This window comes from Hyperoodon ampullatus, assembly GCF_949752795.1.
Source record: "Hyperoodon ampullatus genome assembly, chromosome: X".
NCBI lineage: Eukaryota > Metazoa > Chordata > Mammalia > Artiodactyla > Ziphiidae > Hyperoodon > Hyperoodon ampullatus.
The window spans coordinates 17926266-17942720 of record NC_136913.1 but is presented as its reverse complement, the minus strand read 5'-3'; the positions used below and the strand labels follow the sequence as shown (position 1 = coordinate 17942720).

At 38.9% G+C, this 16455-nt stretch overlaps 1 protein-coding gene across 1 annotated transcript in view; it reads left to right on the top strand.

Moving 5' to 3' along the window:
* The window catches only part of BCLAF3 (BCLAF1 and THRAP3 family member 3), an 85736-nt gene extending 73158 nt beyond the window's left edge, over positions 1-12578 (top strand). The window contains exons 12-14 of the mRNA XM_079726905.1: positions 2284-2439; positions 3569-3742; positions 11532-12578. Coding sequence (XP_079583031.1) covers positions 2284-2439; positions 3569-3742; positions 11532-11561 — 360 coding nt within the window. The 3' untranslated portion in view covers positions 11562-12578. The remainder of the gene's footprint in view (positions 1-2283; positions 2440-3568; positions 3743-11531) is intronic.
* Positions 12579-16455: the final 3877 nt, after the last annotated feature.

Below are 16455 nucleotides of genomic sequence, written 5' to 3'. Positions count from 1 at the left end.
TAGTGGGAAGCAGCCGCATAGCACAGGGAGACCAGCTCGGTGCTTTGTGACCGCCTGGAGGGGTGGGATAGGGAGGGCGGGAGGGAGACGCAAAAGGGAGGGGATATGGGAACATATGTATATGTATAACTGATTAAATTTGTTAATTAAAAAATAAAAAAAATATGTTTTATACCATCTTTTAATCTCTTAAGTAATGAGACATAAAATCAACTAAAAATATAACGTCTATATAACTTAGAAACGGTGTAGGTGGGCATTCAGATTTAAGTGTTTCCTACATGTTGCACTTCTCATTGGTCAGATATAGTCAATTGTAGTAATTTTTCTAAGACTGTTATAAGATCTATTTCCTGTTACCCATTCTCCTTAAGGGAAAGGTCTTTAACATTAACTTATTTAAAAAATGTTTTTCAGGGGTGGGATGGGGAGGGTGGGAGGGAGGGAGATGCATGAGGGAAGGGATGTGGGAACAGATATATATGTACGACTGATTCACTTTGTTATAAAGCAGAAACTAATAAAATAAAAAAAAATAAAAAATAATGTTTTTCAAAATATGTGCATTAATCTTTCCTTTTGACCAATCATTTAAAACTGTGTAATGTTATATGGTTGTTTAGAAATTCGCAATTCTTTATAGTAAAGTAGGGGGAAGAAATAATCCTTCCTAAGAAAAGGAGCTCTTTCATTAAAATTTACTTTTTACATAAATTGGACTAATTCAAAGCCAGATAGTAATCACCTTATTAGCTATGTAAAAATGGACAATGTAAATCTCAAGATTAGCCCTGATGTATCAAGTTGGTGCAGATAGTTTTAACAAAATTATAGTGTCTCATTATAATTCTGTTTTCCCTGAAATTGTTTGTAGCGTTAAGAAAATAATTGGAAAATAGGCCTGGCATAAATACTTTTTAATACACTTTTGTGTATCATTATGTATAGCATACCCATTTGTTAAATCATTGTGGAAAGAAGAATCTACTTAACTTTTATAATTACTCCTTTGTAAGATACCATTTGTACATGTCCCACATGGGACACACACAAATATTCATTGTCCTCTATGTCTATTGTAATATTGGGCAGTATTCAGGTCAGGAAATGTCTTGTTAAGTATAGCTCTTATCTTGAAAATATGTGCTGTAGTGGGATTTTTATGGTAAAGAAAGATTGACTCAAAAGTACTGACAAGAGGGACTTCCCTGGTGGTCCAGTGGCTAAGACTACGTGCTCCCAATGCAGGGGGCCGGGTTCGATCCTTGGTCAGGGAACTAGATCCTACATGCCACAGCTAAGATCTGGCACAGCCAAATAAATAAATAAATATATATTTTTAAAAAGGTACTAACAAGAGTAAAGTTAAGAGAGTTTTTGATTCTTCTTTTCAATTTTTAAAATTTATTTGGCTGTGTCAGGTCTTAGTTGCAGCATGTGGGATCTTTCATTGCAGCACACGGGCTCTTCCTTGTGGTGCATGGGCTTCTCTCTAGTTGTGGAGCATGGGCTCTAGAGCGCAGGCTCAGTAGTTGTGGCACGTGGGCTTGGTTGCCCCACGGCATGTGGGATCCTAGTTCCCCAACCAGGGATCGAACCCTCGTCCCCTGCATTGGAAGGTGGATTCTTAACCACTGGACCACCAGGGAAGTCCCAAGAGAGTTTGTGATTTTTAAATAAATGTTGATACTTAACGTCTTCCCCCACCCAGTTGGGATTTGATATACTTCACTATGAATCAGAAGGATAATTCTGAGGTTTTTAAAGTTGTCTTTTTCTTAGTATGATAAATTTCAAGAATTTCAAAATTTAATTTAATAGTTTTAAAAATTCATTTATATAAAATATTTTTTAAATTATTATTATACAAAATAAACTAGGAAGCTAGTTTGAGGAAAACATGCTTTATTACCATCATTAACCTTTTCCCTTTAAATATCTTTAGTACTTAGAATTAAGGGAAGCTCTAAGTTCCAGACCTTTTCCCCTTTTTTTTTTTTTTTTTTTTTTTTTTTTTTGCGGTACGCGGGCCTCTCACTGTTGTGGCTTCTCCCGTTGTGGAGCACAGGCTCCAGATGCGCAGGCTCAGCGGCCATGGCTCACGGGCCCAGCTGCTCCGCAGCATGTGGGATCTTCCCGAACCGGGGCACGAACCCGTGTCCCCTGCATCGGCGGGCGGACTCTCAACCACTGCACCACCAGGGAAGCCCTCCCCTTTCTTATACTAATAAAATAGACTTGGAAGCTATAGTTTTAACATCTAATTTTTTTTTTCCTTTACAGACCAACTTTAGAGGTGGCGCATTTCAGCCCCAGTATAAATCAGGCCTAGTACAGAAGAGCTTGTGCATTCAGGCTAAATATCAGCGTTTACGGTTTGCTGGTCCAAGCGGATTTATCACTAATACATTCAGAGAAAGATTACTGAGGAAAAAAAAGGTTAGTTGGATTATGATCATTTAAAAATATTGACTGACTTTTGAACTCCTAAAGTATCTATGTTTAATAGATAAATTCAGTTTGTAATGTAATTTTGACTTAAGAAACAACCTAGATATCAATGTTCTTACTGCATGATAATTGAAGAATGCCTTAGTATTATACCTCAAATACTTTGAATATGCTAGCTGTTTGAACTTTTTACTTTAGAATTTCTGTTGTATGGTTAATCTTTGAAATGGAAAATCAGGTAAAGACTTTTAGCTGATACATTTTAGCCTGATACAATGTGAATTTTCTAGGTACCAAAAATTATTGAACTGACTACATAAAAAGGGTACATAATTACAAAATACACTAACTTTTCTTTTTTTTCCCATTCATTTATGTTTTTTAATTGTGATAAAATACATATACCATAAAATTTGCCATTTTAACCATCTTTATACAATTCAGTGGCATTAATTACATTCACAGTGCTGTGCAACCGTCACTACTATATGCTAACTCTAACTATTAATAAAAAGTTTCATTACTTGATAATTTGGATTGCATACTCTTTTAGTTGTGGATTGATTTTATTTAAATTCACCATGTTGGTATTTGAAAATGCAGCATAAATATCATATAAAAATAACGTCTGCAAATTATATTTTAAATGAGAACAATAGCATTACTTCTGTTGAGGCATGTTTGTCAATTTTTGACTCATTTTTGTTAATAACTTGGGGCTAATATTTTCTTCTGAGTAGATGATGTATATCTAGTGTTGCTATCAAATAATCTAATTGTGGTTTTATACATTTTCTAACCTTCAGTGTTCCCATAAGTATTCATGCTTGTGAAGACTTTACGCTGAGCTTACTTAGTGATTTTAGTAAAACTTATTTTTCAAAAGATGGACCAGTAGAATGGAGTTGACAACTGATTTTTTTTGAAGTTTTAGTGTTGAATAGAATATCTTCTGTAACTTCTCCCACCCCTTAATTTTAACTGAGTGCCTTAAAAGAGGTTTTTAATTTCACTGTGTATATCACTCTTGGTGTTAGGAAAGCTATCTCTTGTTTAAAAACATGAATGTAACTGGAGTCATTTTCCCCTCTCATACACCTCCCTATGTTGGACCAAGGTGCTGCTTCTCTTCCTGTCTCATGTGGCAAGTTTCTTTGCAGCAGATCTTCTAGGCATTCATCCCCAGTCACAGGTGGCAGCCTGGCTGTTCTCAAGGAAGCTGGTCATTGATCCCCACTCGAGGAGGAAGGGTGAGGCAAGCCTTTTCCTCAATTGCAAGGTTGGGTTTCAGGTACATATTGTGTGTTTTTCTTCTGTTAGCTCTGTGCTGAACTTTGATTGTTAGCTTCATTTAGCTCCATTTTTACCTCTGTTTTTTAGATGATTTGGGGCTCCTGAGTGCTTACTTGACTGTCTGCCTCAGCCTGCAGTTTCTATATTCTCATTGAACTTGCTCCATTTCCTCATCCTTTTCTTTGCCTCAGCTTGCCCCATTCCCGCTGGCCTCCCAGTTCTTCCAGACCACATTGCCCACCAGCCTCACTTAACAACCAGTAGAAACCAGACATCAAGCCTTCATCTTAGGACATAACCAGTGTGTCCTAGAAAGAGCCACAACCTGCTATGGGTCTCCAGGCTTTAGGGCCTAGGCTTTTTGTATCATCTAGAATGTAGCAGTTCAGTTAGGGTCCTGGGCAGATCACAGCCTCAACTTCCTCTTGCCTTTTGCTGCCAACTGGGAGCTTTAGAAGTCGTCGCCACACACTAGATTTTTAAAGAACCAGTGTCTACTACTCTTTTTCTTGGGCCTACCATTCTGGATGTTGCTTCATAGATGTTCATGTTGTAGCTACTTTGACATGAGCTTTTCCAGCCTGGCTACTGTCAGTACCTGCAAGCAAGGCATAGCCAGGCTTTGTATAGATTTGTGTTTGAACTAGGCCCACCTCTATGAGCATGGCGTGAAATCAGGCACCCTACTGTTAGCACCCTTCTGAACAGTTGGGTTCCACACTCTCCTAACCTTTAGGGAAAGGAATGAGGCATCACATCTGCTCTGTTTCTGCCAAGGTCTGAACTAAGGTACTTTTTTTTTCTTATTAGTTATCCATTTTATACATATTAGTGTATCCATGTCAATCTCAGTCTCCCAATTCATCCCACCACTCCCCCACCAGCACTTTCCCCCCTTGGTGTCCATACATTTGTTCTCTACATCTCTGTCTCTATTTCTGCCCTGCAAACCGTGAACTAAGGTACTTACGGCTTACATGGCCTTAGAGCTGTCCTAGTAGTATTGTGCTACCCTGGAATCCCATTCCATATGTACAGACTGACAATTTAGACCTATTACTCCATTTTACCTTGGATTTCATGCCCTAAAGAAAAGAGGTGAAGGCCTGGAATCTTTGGTTTCTTCCAGTGTTGCTTCATCCCAAGATTTAGCATTGGGTGGGGGGGGACTTTGAAGGTCCTGCCCTGGAGAGAAGTCTTAGTCCAGGCAGTATCTGTACCCTGCTTTGGCTTTTTGTCCTACTAAGGACAAAAGTTCATTGTTTTCATTATTAGACCACCAACTAGATTAAGGATGCATGGTTAATTAATTAATCTAGGTGTCCTGGAACTTCTTGAACCTGAAATTAGATATGAACCTATGTATTTCCACATGCCTCAAAGTCCACCAGGAAAGTTTAGACTGGTCTTGTCTGGATTCCTCACTCCCCCACCATATTGAAATGTCTGGGCTGATCAGTCATGGCTTGAATTTCTTACAATGTTCATCTATAGCACAGTCTGTTTACTGTGCCATCAGACATGTGCTTCTTGTGTCCAGGGCCAAACAGCTTCCGGCAAGAGTTGGGGAGATCCTAGATGTGCTCCTGATATGTCCTCTTGTCCACTTACCAGAATAATCGTGGCCTCCCTAAAACTGAATTAGCTCCCAAGCTGCCTACAAAGTAGTAAGATTCCCAAGGAGTATTAGTAAAGTACAGAACTAAAATGCTTCCTCCTCATTCATCACGCACTTGTCATATTAACCCCATTCTGGCACCCAAATTCCATTTTATTATGTTTCCTTTCTCTTGGATTCTGTGCTTGGGGTGGAAGATGAGGAGATGGGAGAAATGTCTATTACCCCATGGAAAGAAGCTTGTCTTTTATCCACTGTCATTCACAAGCGCCCCCATGAAATATTCTCTGCTCATCATAGAAGGTTTTCAGAAACTCTTGAGGGTCTGACTATGGACCAGACTAGGATGGAGAACCTATTCAAAATTCATGAAGCCCCCGCTGGGAACATTGCCTCTGAAAAACTTTTAGCAATTTTGTGTTTGGTCAGGAAAACATGGAGTTCCTCAGCATCCTAGACTCTCCAGTAGTCCCCAGGTACCTGTCAGCTCGGTGCCTACCAGAGCTCTGCCCCTGGATAGAAAGCGGGGAAGGAGAGAGCAGAAGGACACTGTGAGAAGGAAGTTAGAGACCGGGATTCATGGCTTTTGGGGTTGAAAAAAACCATGAAAGTCATGGGGTACAAAGATAGAACAGGAACCAAGATCAGATGAATCAGCAAGAACCTGTTATACTGCTGCTGTGTCCCTCGAGCTGAAGGATGCTGGGGCACAAAAGAAGTGATTATTGTGATGGTTGCACAACTCTGTGAATACACTAAAAACCATTGAGTTGTACACTTTAAATGGGTGAACTGTATGGTATGTGAGTTATATCTCAGTAAAGCTGTTAAAGATAAAATCGCACTTGCTCTCCTCCCCAGACCACTGGGTCTCCTCAGGGTCTGTAGCTCTCACAGCTAGCCAGCCAAGTAGAAACTTGTCGTACTAACCCTCCCAGTTTTCCTTCTGACTGCGATTGTCCCAGGTGTTCTTATTTGTATCACTCATCCATTGCTCCATCCAATTCATTCATTTTAATAGCCCCATATCATTCCACTCTATGGATGTCTTATTTATTTCAGTGCTTTTCAAACCTCTTTTGCTTACATACCCTAAAATTATGAAAAATTATCTACCTCCTTGTACATTTTTAGGTTGGTATCTAATACTTTTTAATCATAAGTTTAACTTGTTATAAAGGATAGAATTTCTGGCATATTGTAAATAGAGAGTCTTAAATAAAACTGTTACATCATTGTTTTAAATCTCTTCAGTGAACCTGCACACCACAGGAATTTGGTAACTAACATCCATTTTTTAAAGTACACAGATGAGCTCTTTTAACAAGTGGGAAATTTTACATCATTCCTTTTTTTGGCCTTGAATTTGGATTCCATTCTGTTTGCCCCATAGACTTTTATCTTTGAAAGTCTTTTATTGCTCACCAAATCAAATTTGACACATAATATTAATAGATTTCTGTGACTATTAGGTGTTAAATATTTCTCTGGATTGAATGACCATTACAGTTGATCAAAATAACGTAAATGTATTACAGATTTTGTTAAGTATTGATCAGACAAAAGTTTTATTGGAAATGCATTTCTCTTTTCAATTAGTTCAGGTATTCATAGATAAATATTACTTAGTAGTAGAATAATAGTGTTCAATTATCAATTCCATTTTTTCTTTTTATAAATGTAAGTCCTGAGAAACCTTGTTTATATGATTGTATAGATGGGAAAGAAAGAACTTTTATTATAGCAATGCCACTCCATTCTTTGGACTCACTCTAAATTATAGGCCAAAAAGTCACTTAGTGATCTATCCTCAAAAAGTATTTTGAATGTTCTTTTACTGACAGCTTGATTTTGTCCTCCTACAATTAAACGAAAGCAAAGAAATGGAAAGCATCTGACTTGCAGAAGTATGCTATTTATTACTAGCTGCTAGGGTTGGTTCACTTTCTTGGCACCGTCACCAGTATTTCCAATTTCCCCCTCTTTTGGTTGGGTCCCCAGGTAATGCAAAGTACTAAGATTCAGGATGAGAAGGTGTATCTTCCTAGTATAAAAGTGGGAGGTAGGGAATCAGCCTTAACCGATTGTACAGGCAGGTTATTTTGGAAAGCAAACACTGAGAATTTGAAGATCTGGAAATTGATTCCCTCCAAACTGTCTACCCACATACTCACTGGAAAGTCTTCATATACCCCTAAGGGTATGTGTAACCCAGTTTGATGATTACTGACTTACTTAACCAAGCGTCTGTTGATGACTTCAGGATAGTTTACAGGTTTTCATTATTTCCGTTAAACCACTGCGCACATTGACATTTTGGTACCTTGCCATAGCTCCCTTTTTACTCATTTTTGTTCTTACCAGAAGTACATGAAAGTTCCTGTTTACCTGCACCCTAGCCAGCACTCCACATTATTAATCTCTATTATCTGTTGTCAGTTTAATAGCAGGAGATAGTTCTCATTTGCCTTTCTTCAGTTATTAATGATGTGAACATATTTTTTATGTTATGTGTCATTTGTATTTCTTCCCTCAATTTCCTTAGTTCTATGTTTTACCAGTGTTTCTGTTGAGGGTTGGTACTTTTTCTTACTGATTTTTAAGAGCTCTTGATTTACTGAGGGTATTAACCTATCATATTTTGCTCCTGTTTATTTCATGTTAATTGGCTGTTTATGGTGGCTTTTACATTACAGAACTTTTAAATTTTCATGAACCTGTCAAGTTAATCCTATATGGCTTTTAGATTTCATATCATGTTTATGCTTATAAAAATTCCTTACTGTGTTTCCTTTAAGTGGTTTTATGGTTACTTTTTTCAACATATAAATACTTGTTCCTTTTAGAATTTGTTTTTACGATACAATATAAGGGCAGGATCTGATTTTTTTTCCCAGTAGATAGTCAATTTTTCTAACACTGCTTATTGAGTAATTTGTCCTTTCCCCACTGATTGAAAATGCCACCTTTACTGTATGCTACATTCTTAGGTATTCCTGGTCTGTTTGGGGAATCTTCGGAGCCTCTAACCTGCTCCCTTGCCTCCTGTGATTTGCTTATTCCGTTCCTTCACTAGTAACACAGTTATTGTCCCAAAACACAGTCTGAGTCATATCACTCTTGTGCAGTCACCTTCCAAGGATTCTGTTGCCTATAAAAAAAGAGACCAGACTTGTTAGCCAGGTCCAGCCCTAAGCTGCCTTTCTAACCACACTTTTCCATGCACCTTCTGTTTTTTGGAGCATAATATATGTTTTCATGTATTTTTTAAAATTTTATTTCTTTTATTTTGGGCTGCATTGGGTCTCCGTTGCTGCGAGCGGGTTTTCTCTAGTTGCGGGGAGCGGGGGCTACTGTTCATTGCAGTGCGTGGGCTTCTCATTGCGGTGGCTTCTCTTGTTGCAGAGCACGGGCTCTAGGTGCACAGGCTTCAGTAGTTGTGGCACACGGTCTCAGTAGCTGTGGCTCGCAGGCTCTAGAGCGCAGGCTCAGTAGTTGTGGCGCACGGGCTTAGTTGCTCTGCGGCATATGGGACCTTCCCAGACCAGGGCTCGAACCCGTGTACCCTGCATTGGCAGGCAGATTCTCAACCACTGCGCCGCCACGGAAGCCCGTTTTCATGTATTTCTGTCTTTGTTCCTGACGTTCTCTTGGCTAGAAATAGCCTCCTGATCCTCATTCTTTTCTTATTAAACCCTGCTTTCCTTTTATGATCCACTATAAAGCCTTACCAAAGCCCCCTCTTTAGCTCTTGTTTCATTTGGTCTCTAACTGTTGCTGTTTACCTTCCTATTTCCCCAAATAGTTGATCATCTCCTTGAGGACAGAGGGTACCTCATTAGCATTATGTCTCCCCCTATTACCTTTCATATAGTCTGTCTTTAAAAATGCTGTTGAATGGAATCTAATCTAATCATACACACACACACACACACACACACCCCCATCCATAGCTCTGAAAAGTTAGTGAACAGCAGCAATGGTGTCAGGGCTTCCCAAGACCACCCCGGGTTCAGTGATTCGCTAGGAGGACTCAGAGGACTCAGCATGTGGTGGCGCTCGTAGCTGAGATGTCCCAGCGGAAGGCTGCACAATACAATCAGCACGGGGATTTGGCGCACGGGAGAGTCCAGAGGACACCAGGTGCAGCTTTCCAAGAGTCCCCTCCCAGTGGAGTCACACAGGATGTGCCTGAGTCCCCCAGCAACGAGCTGCGACAACATGCGTGAAATGTTGCCAACCAGGGAGGCTTGTTAGAGACTCAGTGCCCAGTGCTGGTCACGTAGGCACCCCCTGCCAGGCACGTACCACATTCCAGACTCAGAGCAAGAAAGCAAGTGTTCAGCATAGACCATGTTGTTTGCACAATTTATGCACTCATCAGTGGTGGGAACCCTCCTGAAATCTAAGTTCTTAGATGCCAGCCAAGGGCCAACCTTATAATCAGGGCTTTCAAACCATAGCGGTCAGGTATGCTATATTAACTCTTTTCTGCACAGCCATATTTTTGAAGAGCTTATTTTCACAGATGATAAGTGCCTAAAGAGAGGTGGAAAGGATCAGTGTGTTAGAAATGGTCAGGGAATGTACGCTAAGTACTGTGATTTCTACTCTCTTCACCAAAGAGGTAGGTTGTAAGCTGAGTCATGGACAGCAGGACTTAGAATGGGCTACAGCCAAAGATCCATTTTTGGGAGTAGAATATGGAGTTGGGTAGAGACAGGGGTATGCAAATTACAGAGGACCTCGAAATCTGGGTAGAATATAGAGGATGTGATGTGGTGACAGTAGGACATCTTCCTAGACTGAGAAGGAGAAAGTGGTGTTTGAGGCTGATGGCTGGGTGAGCAGGTTCTGGGAGGAGGCGAGGTGCAGGAAGATAAACAAGGAAACATTTGACTCAAGTGTCAAGTTATGAAAACCTAGAGGAGGGTGATGCTCGTATGTCTAGTTCAGCATTCTGCTTATAATAGGTTTTCAAATAACTGGGAGAATGCAGGGATCAATCCGAGAGATAGTGTAGAAGAAGCCATGTCAAGGGTGAATGTGATTCAGAATAATTCCACATTTTTATAAACAAGATATTTCAGTTGAAAAAGCTTTTCAGAATTATTATAGTTAGCGTTTCCTTTTACAATTGTTAGTAGGCAACAGATATTTTATTTGAAGATCAATGTAAATGATGTTTATATTATATAATGAGTAAAGAAATAGAATACAATGTATTCTGGCTCTGTTTAAAGGAATGATGTTGACAAAAATATATATGCATGTATTTTGAACATTTCATTAACCAAAATAGAAAGAAGAATTTTCTATCAGTACTGTTTTTGTTTGGAATTAAACATTTCCATACTAATATAAGTGCCAAAAAATAAATCAACTTTTAAATTTCTTTCAGTTTTAATAATGTAAGATCCTAGTAAAAGGTAAGGATATATGTATTAATAAGTTTTTTAATGTCCCAGAAAAACATGTCATTCTACCATTTTTGCTCTTTTATTAGTTGCATGGTCCTATGTCCAGTTTGTGGCTGGTAATTTAACAATTTGCATAGCATCACAGTATAGAATTCACATTTGTTATCCTTTAATCATAGTCTTATTGTTATTGTGAATTCTTTTTCCTGTGTTTATTGAAGCCATACATCTTCGTACATTGTAGGTAACCATCCAAAAGCAGGAAAGCTTTCCCCGCTCTAATAGCTTTCTCTGCTGTTACCAGTCATGCTAGAAGAGTCCATATAGTTTTAGAATTAGATACCATATGATGACAAAGATAAAGTACCCATTTGAGGTTGTGCATGTGTCACATCAGGCTCTGTTCTTGAGGGACTAAGGTTTAAGAGTCTTGATTTTTTGTCAGTGATGTCCCCAGTGAAACTCGCCCAAATAGCAGAATGCTGTTTTCATTAGCTTACTAATACCAGCCTATCAAGTGCCATATATATTTTTTGTCCTACTGACTTATCATTTAATATCTGCTTTGATGTGTTTCGTTGTTACTTTGTGTCTTTGGGAATCCATATAGCTTTGTGGGGATCTTGAGTGCAAGTGGTAATACATTAATTAAAATATTTCGAAAATTGCAATGTAAACAAAACTCTAGCTCAGATGTTTTAACCAATGCTTCTTTTGAAGTCTGTATTTCTTTTGTTTTCTCTCAATAGGAATATACAAACATTGCCCCAGCATTCTAATCTTGAATTGTTACAAATGGAAATGACACTACAGGATGGTATTTGGGAGCATCTTTTTGTCAAGAGTTAGAATTGGCAATAAAGCACTAATACTATAACTATCTTGATGAAATGACTTTATTTTTCCGTAGTGGAATGCTGCAACTTTTTTACACTTAACAACTGCTTTTAAATTACAGTATTCAATTTAAAAGTTGTATTAACTACAGCTTCTTTTGCAAAAAGTCTCAAAAGGGCATTATTTGTTGATGCATTTTTCTCTGAGCATGGTTTCATAGAGAACTGAGTTATATCCAGACGTTTCTATGTTGAAAGTTTTGCTTATGTAATAAAAACAAAAACAAAAGTACCTGAATTGTATAGTGTCTGTACATGAAAGAACTTTAAACAGTGGCCTTACGTAGCAATTTTTATACCAGATTTTTTTTTCTGATGACATTTTGGCTTACAACTTGAAGTTTTCTTAAGCTTCTGAAGATGAAGGTCTATATAATTCATAATTTCGTATTATGACATAAGAAGACGTAAGAAAAGGTGCTTCAAATTTTCCATCAGGTAGTTATGAGTGCACTGAATTTTTAGTAATTGGTTCATTCAGTTTTTTTCCACAACTATTTGCTCTTTTCCAACTTCAAAATGCTATTGTGGAAAATACATAAAGATTTTATAATCTGTATTCCATCTTACTTTCCCTCAGGGTAAGCTCATGCATATCATATTTTTAAAGGCTTTTAAAAAAAACTGACAGACAAAATCTCATATTCAGAAATTGTACTTTACTACTACAGCATTACACATTTTGCAAGCACATATTATAAAGTGTTTATTTTCAGTTCAGTTGTATTGAGTACCTACTATGTGTAAGATAACATTGGTAGGATTTTAAATGATATTTTAGGTCTCAATACCTTATTTCTTTATGTTTTCTGTGTTCTGCTTAATAGTACATATACATTCCCAATTAAACTTCTGTGAAATGTTTAATTATAATTAAATAAAATACTGTTGCTCCTTCTGCTTGAAGCAGTTACTTGCCAGTTTGTGAGAACATTATTTTAATTTCGTGTGAGAATTACAGCCCTTCGTAGGATCTGTTGATATTTAAACCACTGTTTTGCACTTACAAAGACAGAACTTTCTGCATCAAAATCTGGTAAGAACTTAACTTTTTCATGACTGGATCATGAAAAATCTTATTGCAAACGTTTAATTTTGTAAACATGCCTTTAAAAGATAGAGTAGCCATTTCCTTAGTGAGTCAGCAGTAAGGGGGCAAGACTGCTTGATGCATTAAAATCGGGTAATAAATTTAGATGGATGGCCTGTCTTATGCTGTGTACTGTCTCTATAGGTCAGGTTTTTTTTTTTTTTTTTTTTTTTTAGTAGTACGCAGGCCTCTCACTGTTGTGGTCTCTCCCGTTGCGGAGCACAGGCTCCAGACGCGCAGGCTCAGCGGCCATGGCTCATGGGCCTAGCCACTCCGCGGCATGTGGGATCTTCCTGGACCGGGGCACGAACCCGTGTCCCCTGCATCGGCAGGCAGACTCTCAACCACTGCGCCACCAGGGAAGCCCAGTTTGGTTTTTTTTTTACATTCCACTTATGGCAAGAAAAAAATGCACGCACACAGCAGTATGACAACTTTGTATTGTGTTAAGTACCCATAACATCTGCCTTAAATTTTAAAATAATTTATTTCATTTATTCCCATACTCTGAGGAACAGTTAAAATCCTCGAATAGTTCATCATTAGGTTAATGCATATTTATTGCACAGATTCTGTGCTAAAATTATAGCAATGAACAAGAGAACAAGACACATAGAGCCTGCCTTTTTGGTACGTACCGCCTGATAGGGAAAATGGACATTAAACATAGAAATGTAACTTGGGGACTTCCCTGGCAGTCCAGTGGTTAAGACTCTACACTCCCAATGCAGGGGATGCAGGTTTGATCCCTGGTAAGGGAACTAAGATCCCACATGGTGCTGGGCGCGGCATGGTGTGGCACGGCCAAAAAAAGAGAAAAAAAGAAATGTAACTGAGTAAACAAAGTTGGTTCTGTAGCTCTATTTTTACTTATTGTAGCACTTAAGGGTAAAATGGTTGATTCAATATTAATCATTCCACAACTGGTTTCCTATTTAGGCATATTTGAATATACTTTTGGTACTGTCTAAAAATGCAAAAAGCATGTTATTTGCAAAATACCTATTTGTAGCATGGATGTATTTAGAAAATATTGAGTGCATAAGATCTAATGGCTAAAAAGAAGGGCTTGCTTTATAATTTAAAGTATAAAATAAGGAGAGGGACCATGTCTGTCTTGTTCACCATAGCATTCCCAGCTGCCAGCATCCTACTTGACAAATGGTAGGAACTCATTAAATATTAGTTGCATGAATGAGTAACAAATAGACTATGTCTATTAGGAATTAAATATCTAATTTTTGTGTGGAGGTTGAACAAAAGGTTATCCATAGCACTTTTTATTGACTGGAAAGAATTTGAATTCTTGAATGCGTAAGACTTCAGAAGAAAAGTTATTTTGATAAGTCACATATCATTGCCTTCTCACCTTCCTCCTCTGTGTGGTAGGCCCTTCTCTGGCCCTGGAAGACAAAGGTAATAAGACACAGTTCCTGCTCTGAGACACCTAATTGACTGTTGGGGAAGAGATTCACAAAAACAAAGAACTGCAACCTATAGTGTGAAGTGCTATACCAAGCGTAATATACTAAAGGTTGAGAGAGAAATTGGCATTCCTGGTTGAGCATCCCCTGGTCACATTTCTTTCTTATTGGTTTCACAGACCTCAAAGAGGCACTATTCCATTGGTGGTTTTGCTGGTTTTAAAATTTGATGGGTTGGGGGAAACTGGGTAAAGCATACATGGGATCTCCGGATTATTTCTTATAGCTACATGTAAATCTACAATTATGTCAATGTAAATTTCAGTTTTTAAAAAATCAGCCATAATCTTATCACAGATAAAACTACTATAAATATTTTGGAGGATACATTTTTTTCTATTGGAAAAAACTATTATATTTACATTATAATAATTATGTAGATGCATCATATGGACCATCTTTTACCCTATAAATCCTACATTTTTCAGTAGTTTTTAGAAAAAGGATGGGGATACTTTCAGGTGGAAGGAAGCAGGAAGAGTAAAGCTGGATCAGAAACTCTCCTTTTCCATTATCTGGCAAACTCAATAAAGGGCAGCTACAGATTCGCCAGCAGCAACCAAACAAGGAAGCACGGAGAAGATGCCAATGCAGCAAGGTGAGGTGTGACTTGCAGCCCCCCTCCACCCCTTAAGTAGCACTGAGCAAAGAAACTGGAGTGATGTGGAGCCCTGGTATGTACAAAGGGACTGGTACGGTGACCAGGTCATACAGAGGAGAGTCAAGGAAAATCCTTGGGAAGGTGAGGGCTTTGCTTCTGTCTCAGGACTTCAGGGAAAGGGGAAAGATTCACCAGAACAAGGCGTTCTCTGGGTCGCAGAGCAGCCTGGGGAAGCCACAGCTCACAGGATAAGATACACCTTTTGGTCCAGTGAGCACCAGTTCTGGACACTTAATGGGAACCCAGACGAGAGAGGATACCAGGTTCCCCAACGAAGTCCCACCAAAAGGAATGGTTATTAGCTCTGAATCCGTTAAACTACACAACTAAGGTTTTAAAACTGAGGAATCAGAGTTGTAGAATAGAATGTAAATGTTATAAATCATGACAAAAATGGAAGTACGTTAATCAGTCGGGACGTGGTGGGGGTGGGGTGAGGTGGGGTGGGGGAAGATGGGATGAATTCTAAGAACTTAACCACCTCATCTTTCATGGGCAGGTGTCATGTCAAGTTATGGTGTCTAAGATTGTATTATATAAAATAGAAAAAAACCTAGTGTCCAACCTTAAGTTTTTCAGTCTTTTTCTTGACCTTAATGCAGTGGTTCTCAAAGTATGGTTCCCCAACCAACAACATCAGCATCACTCGTGAACTTGTTAGAAATGCAGATTCTTGGCCCCACCACTGACCTACTGAATCAGAAGCTCGGGGGGTGGGGCCCAGCACAGTCTGGTTTTTTTTATACTGGATATTATGTATGTATGTATGTATGTATGGCTGTGTTGGGTCTTTTGTTGCTGCACGCGGGTTTTTCCTGGTTGCAGTGAGCGGGGGCCACTCTTCGTTGCGGTGCTCAGGCCTCTCATTGCGGTAGCTTCTCTTATTGCTGGGCACAGGCTCCAGGCACGCGGGCCTCAGTAGTTGTGGCATGTGGGCTCAGTAGTTGTGTCTCATGGGCTCTAGAGCGCAGACTCAGCAGTTGTGGCGCATGGCTTAGCTGTTCTGCGGCATGTGGGATCTTCCCGGACCAGGGCTCGAACCCGTGTCCCCTGCATTGGCAGGCGGATTCTTAACCACTGCGCCACCAGGGAAGTCCCCAGAAGTCTGTTTTAACAAGCCCTCCAGGGGATTCGGATGCTCGCTCAAGAGTTTGAGAATCACTGGCTTACTTAGGTCTTTTAGGAACCAGTAGACCTTATGATGAAAAAATATTAATCTGAAGTTGAGCAGCACCTTCAGTTTCATTTCTCATTTTTTTCTGTAGCATTCATATAAAGTTAACTAAAACTTTTAAAGATAAAGAGTATAGCAATTTTCACCATCAGTAGTGTCTGTACATGAATAGAGAGGTCAGGACATATGCCCACCCACTGTTAACACAGATGGTTTTTTAAGTGGTGGGATTATGAGTGACTCTTTGTGCTTTTCTGTATTCTGGTTGAATATAATGAACATTGTATCATTTCTATAAAATAAAGCCATTTTTTTAAAAAAGTGGTAAGAATATCCTATCCATTGTATATCTGTTACTAAAAATTCAT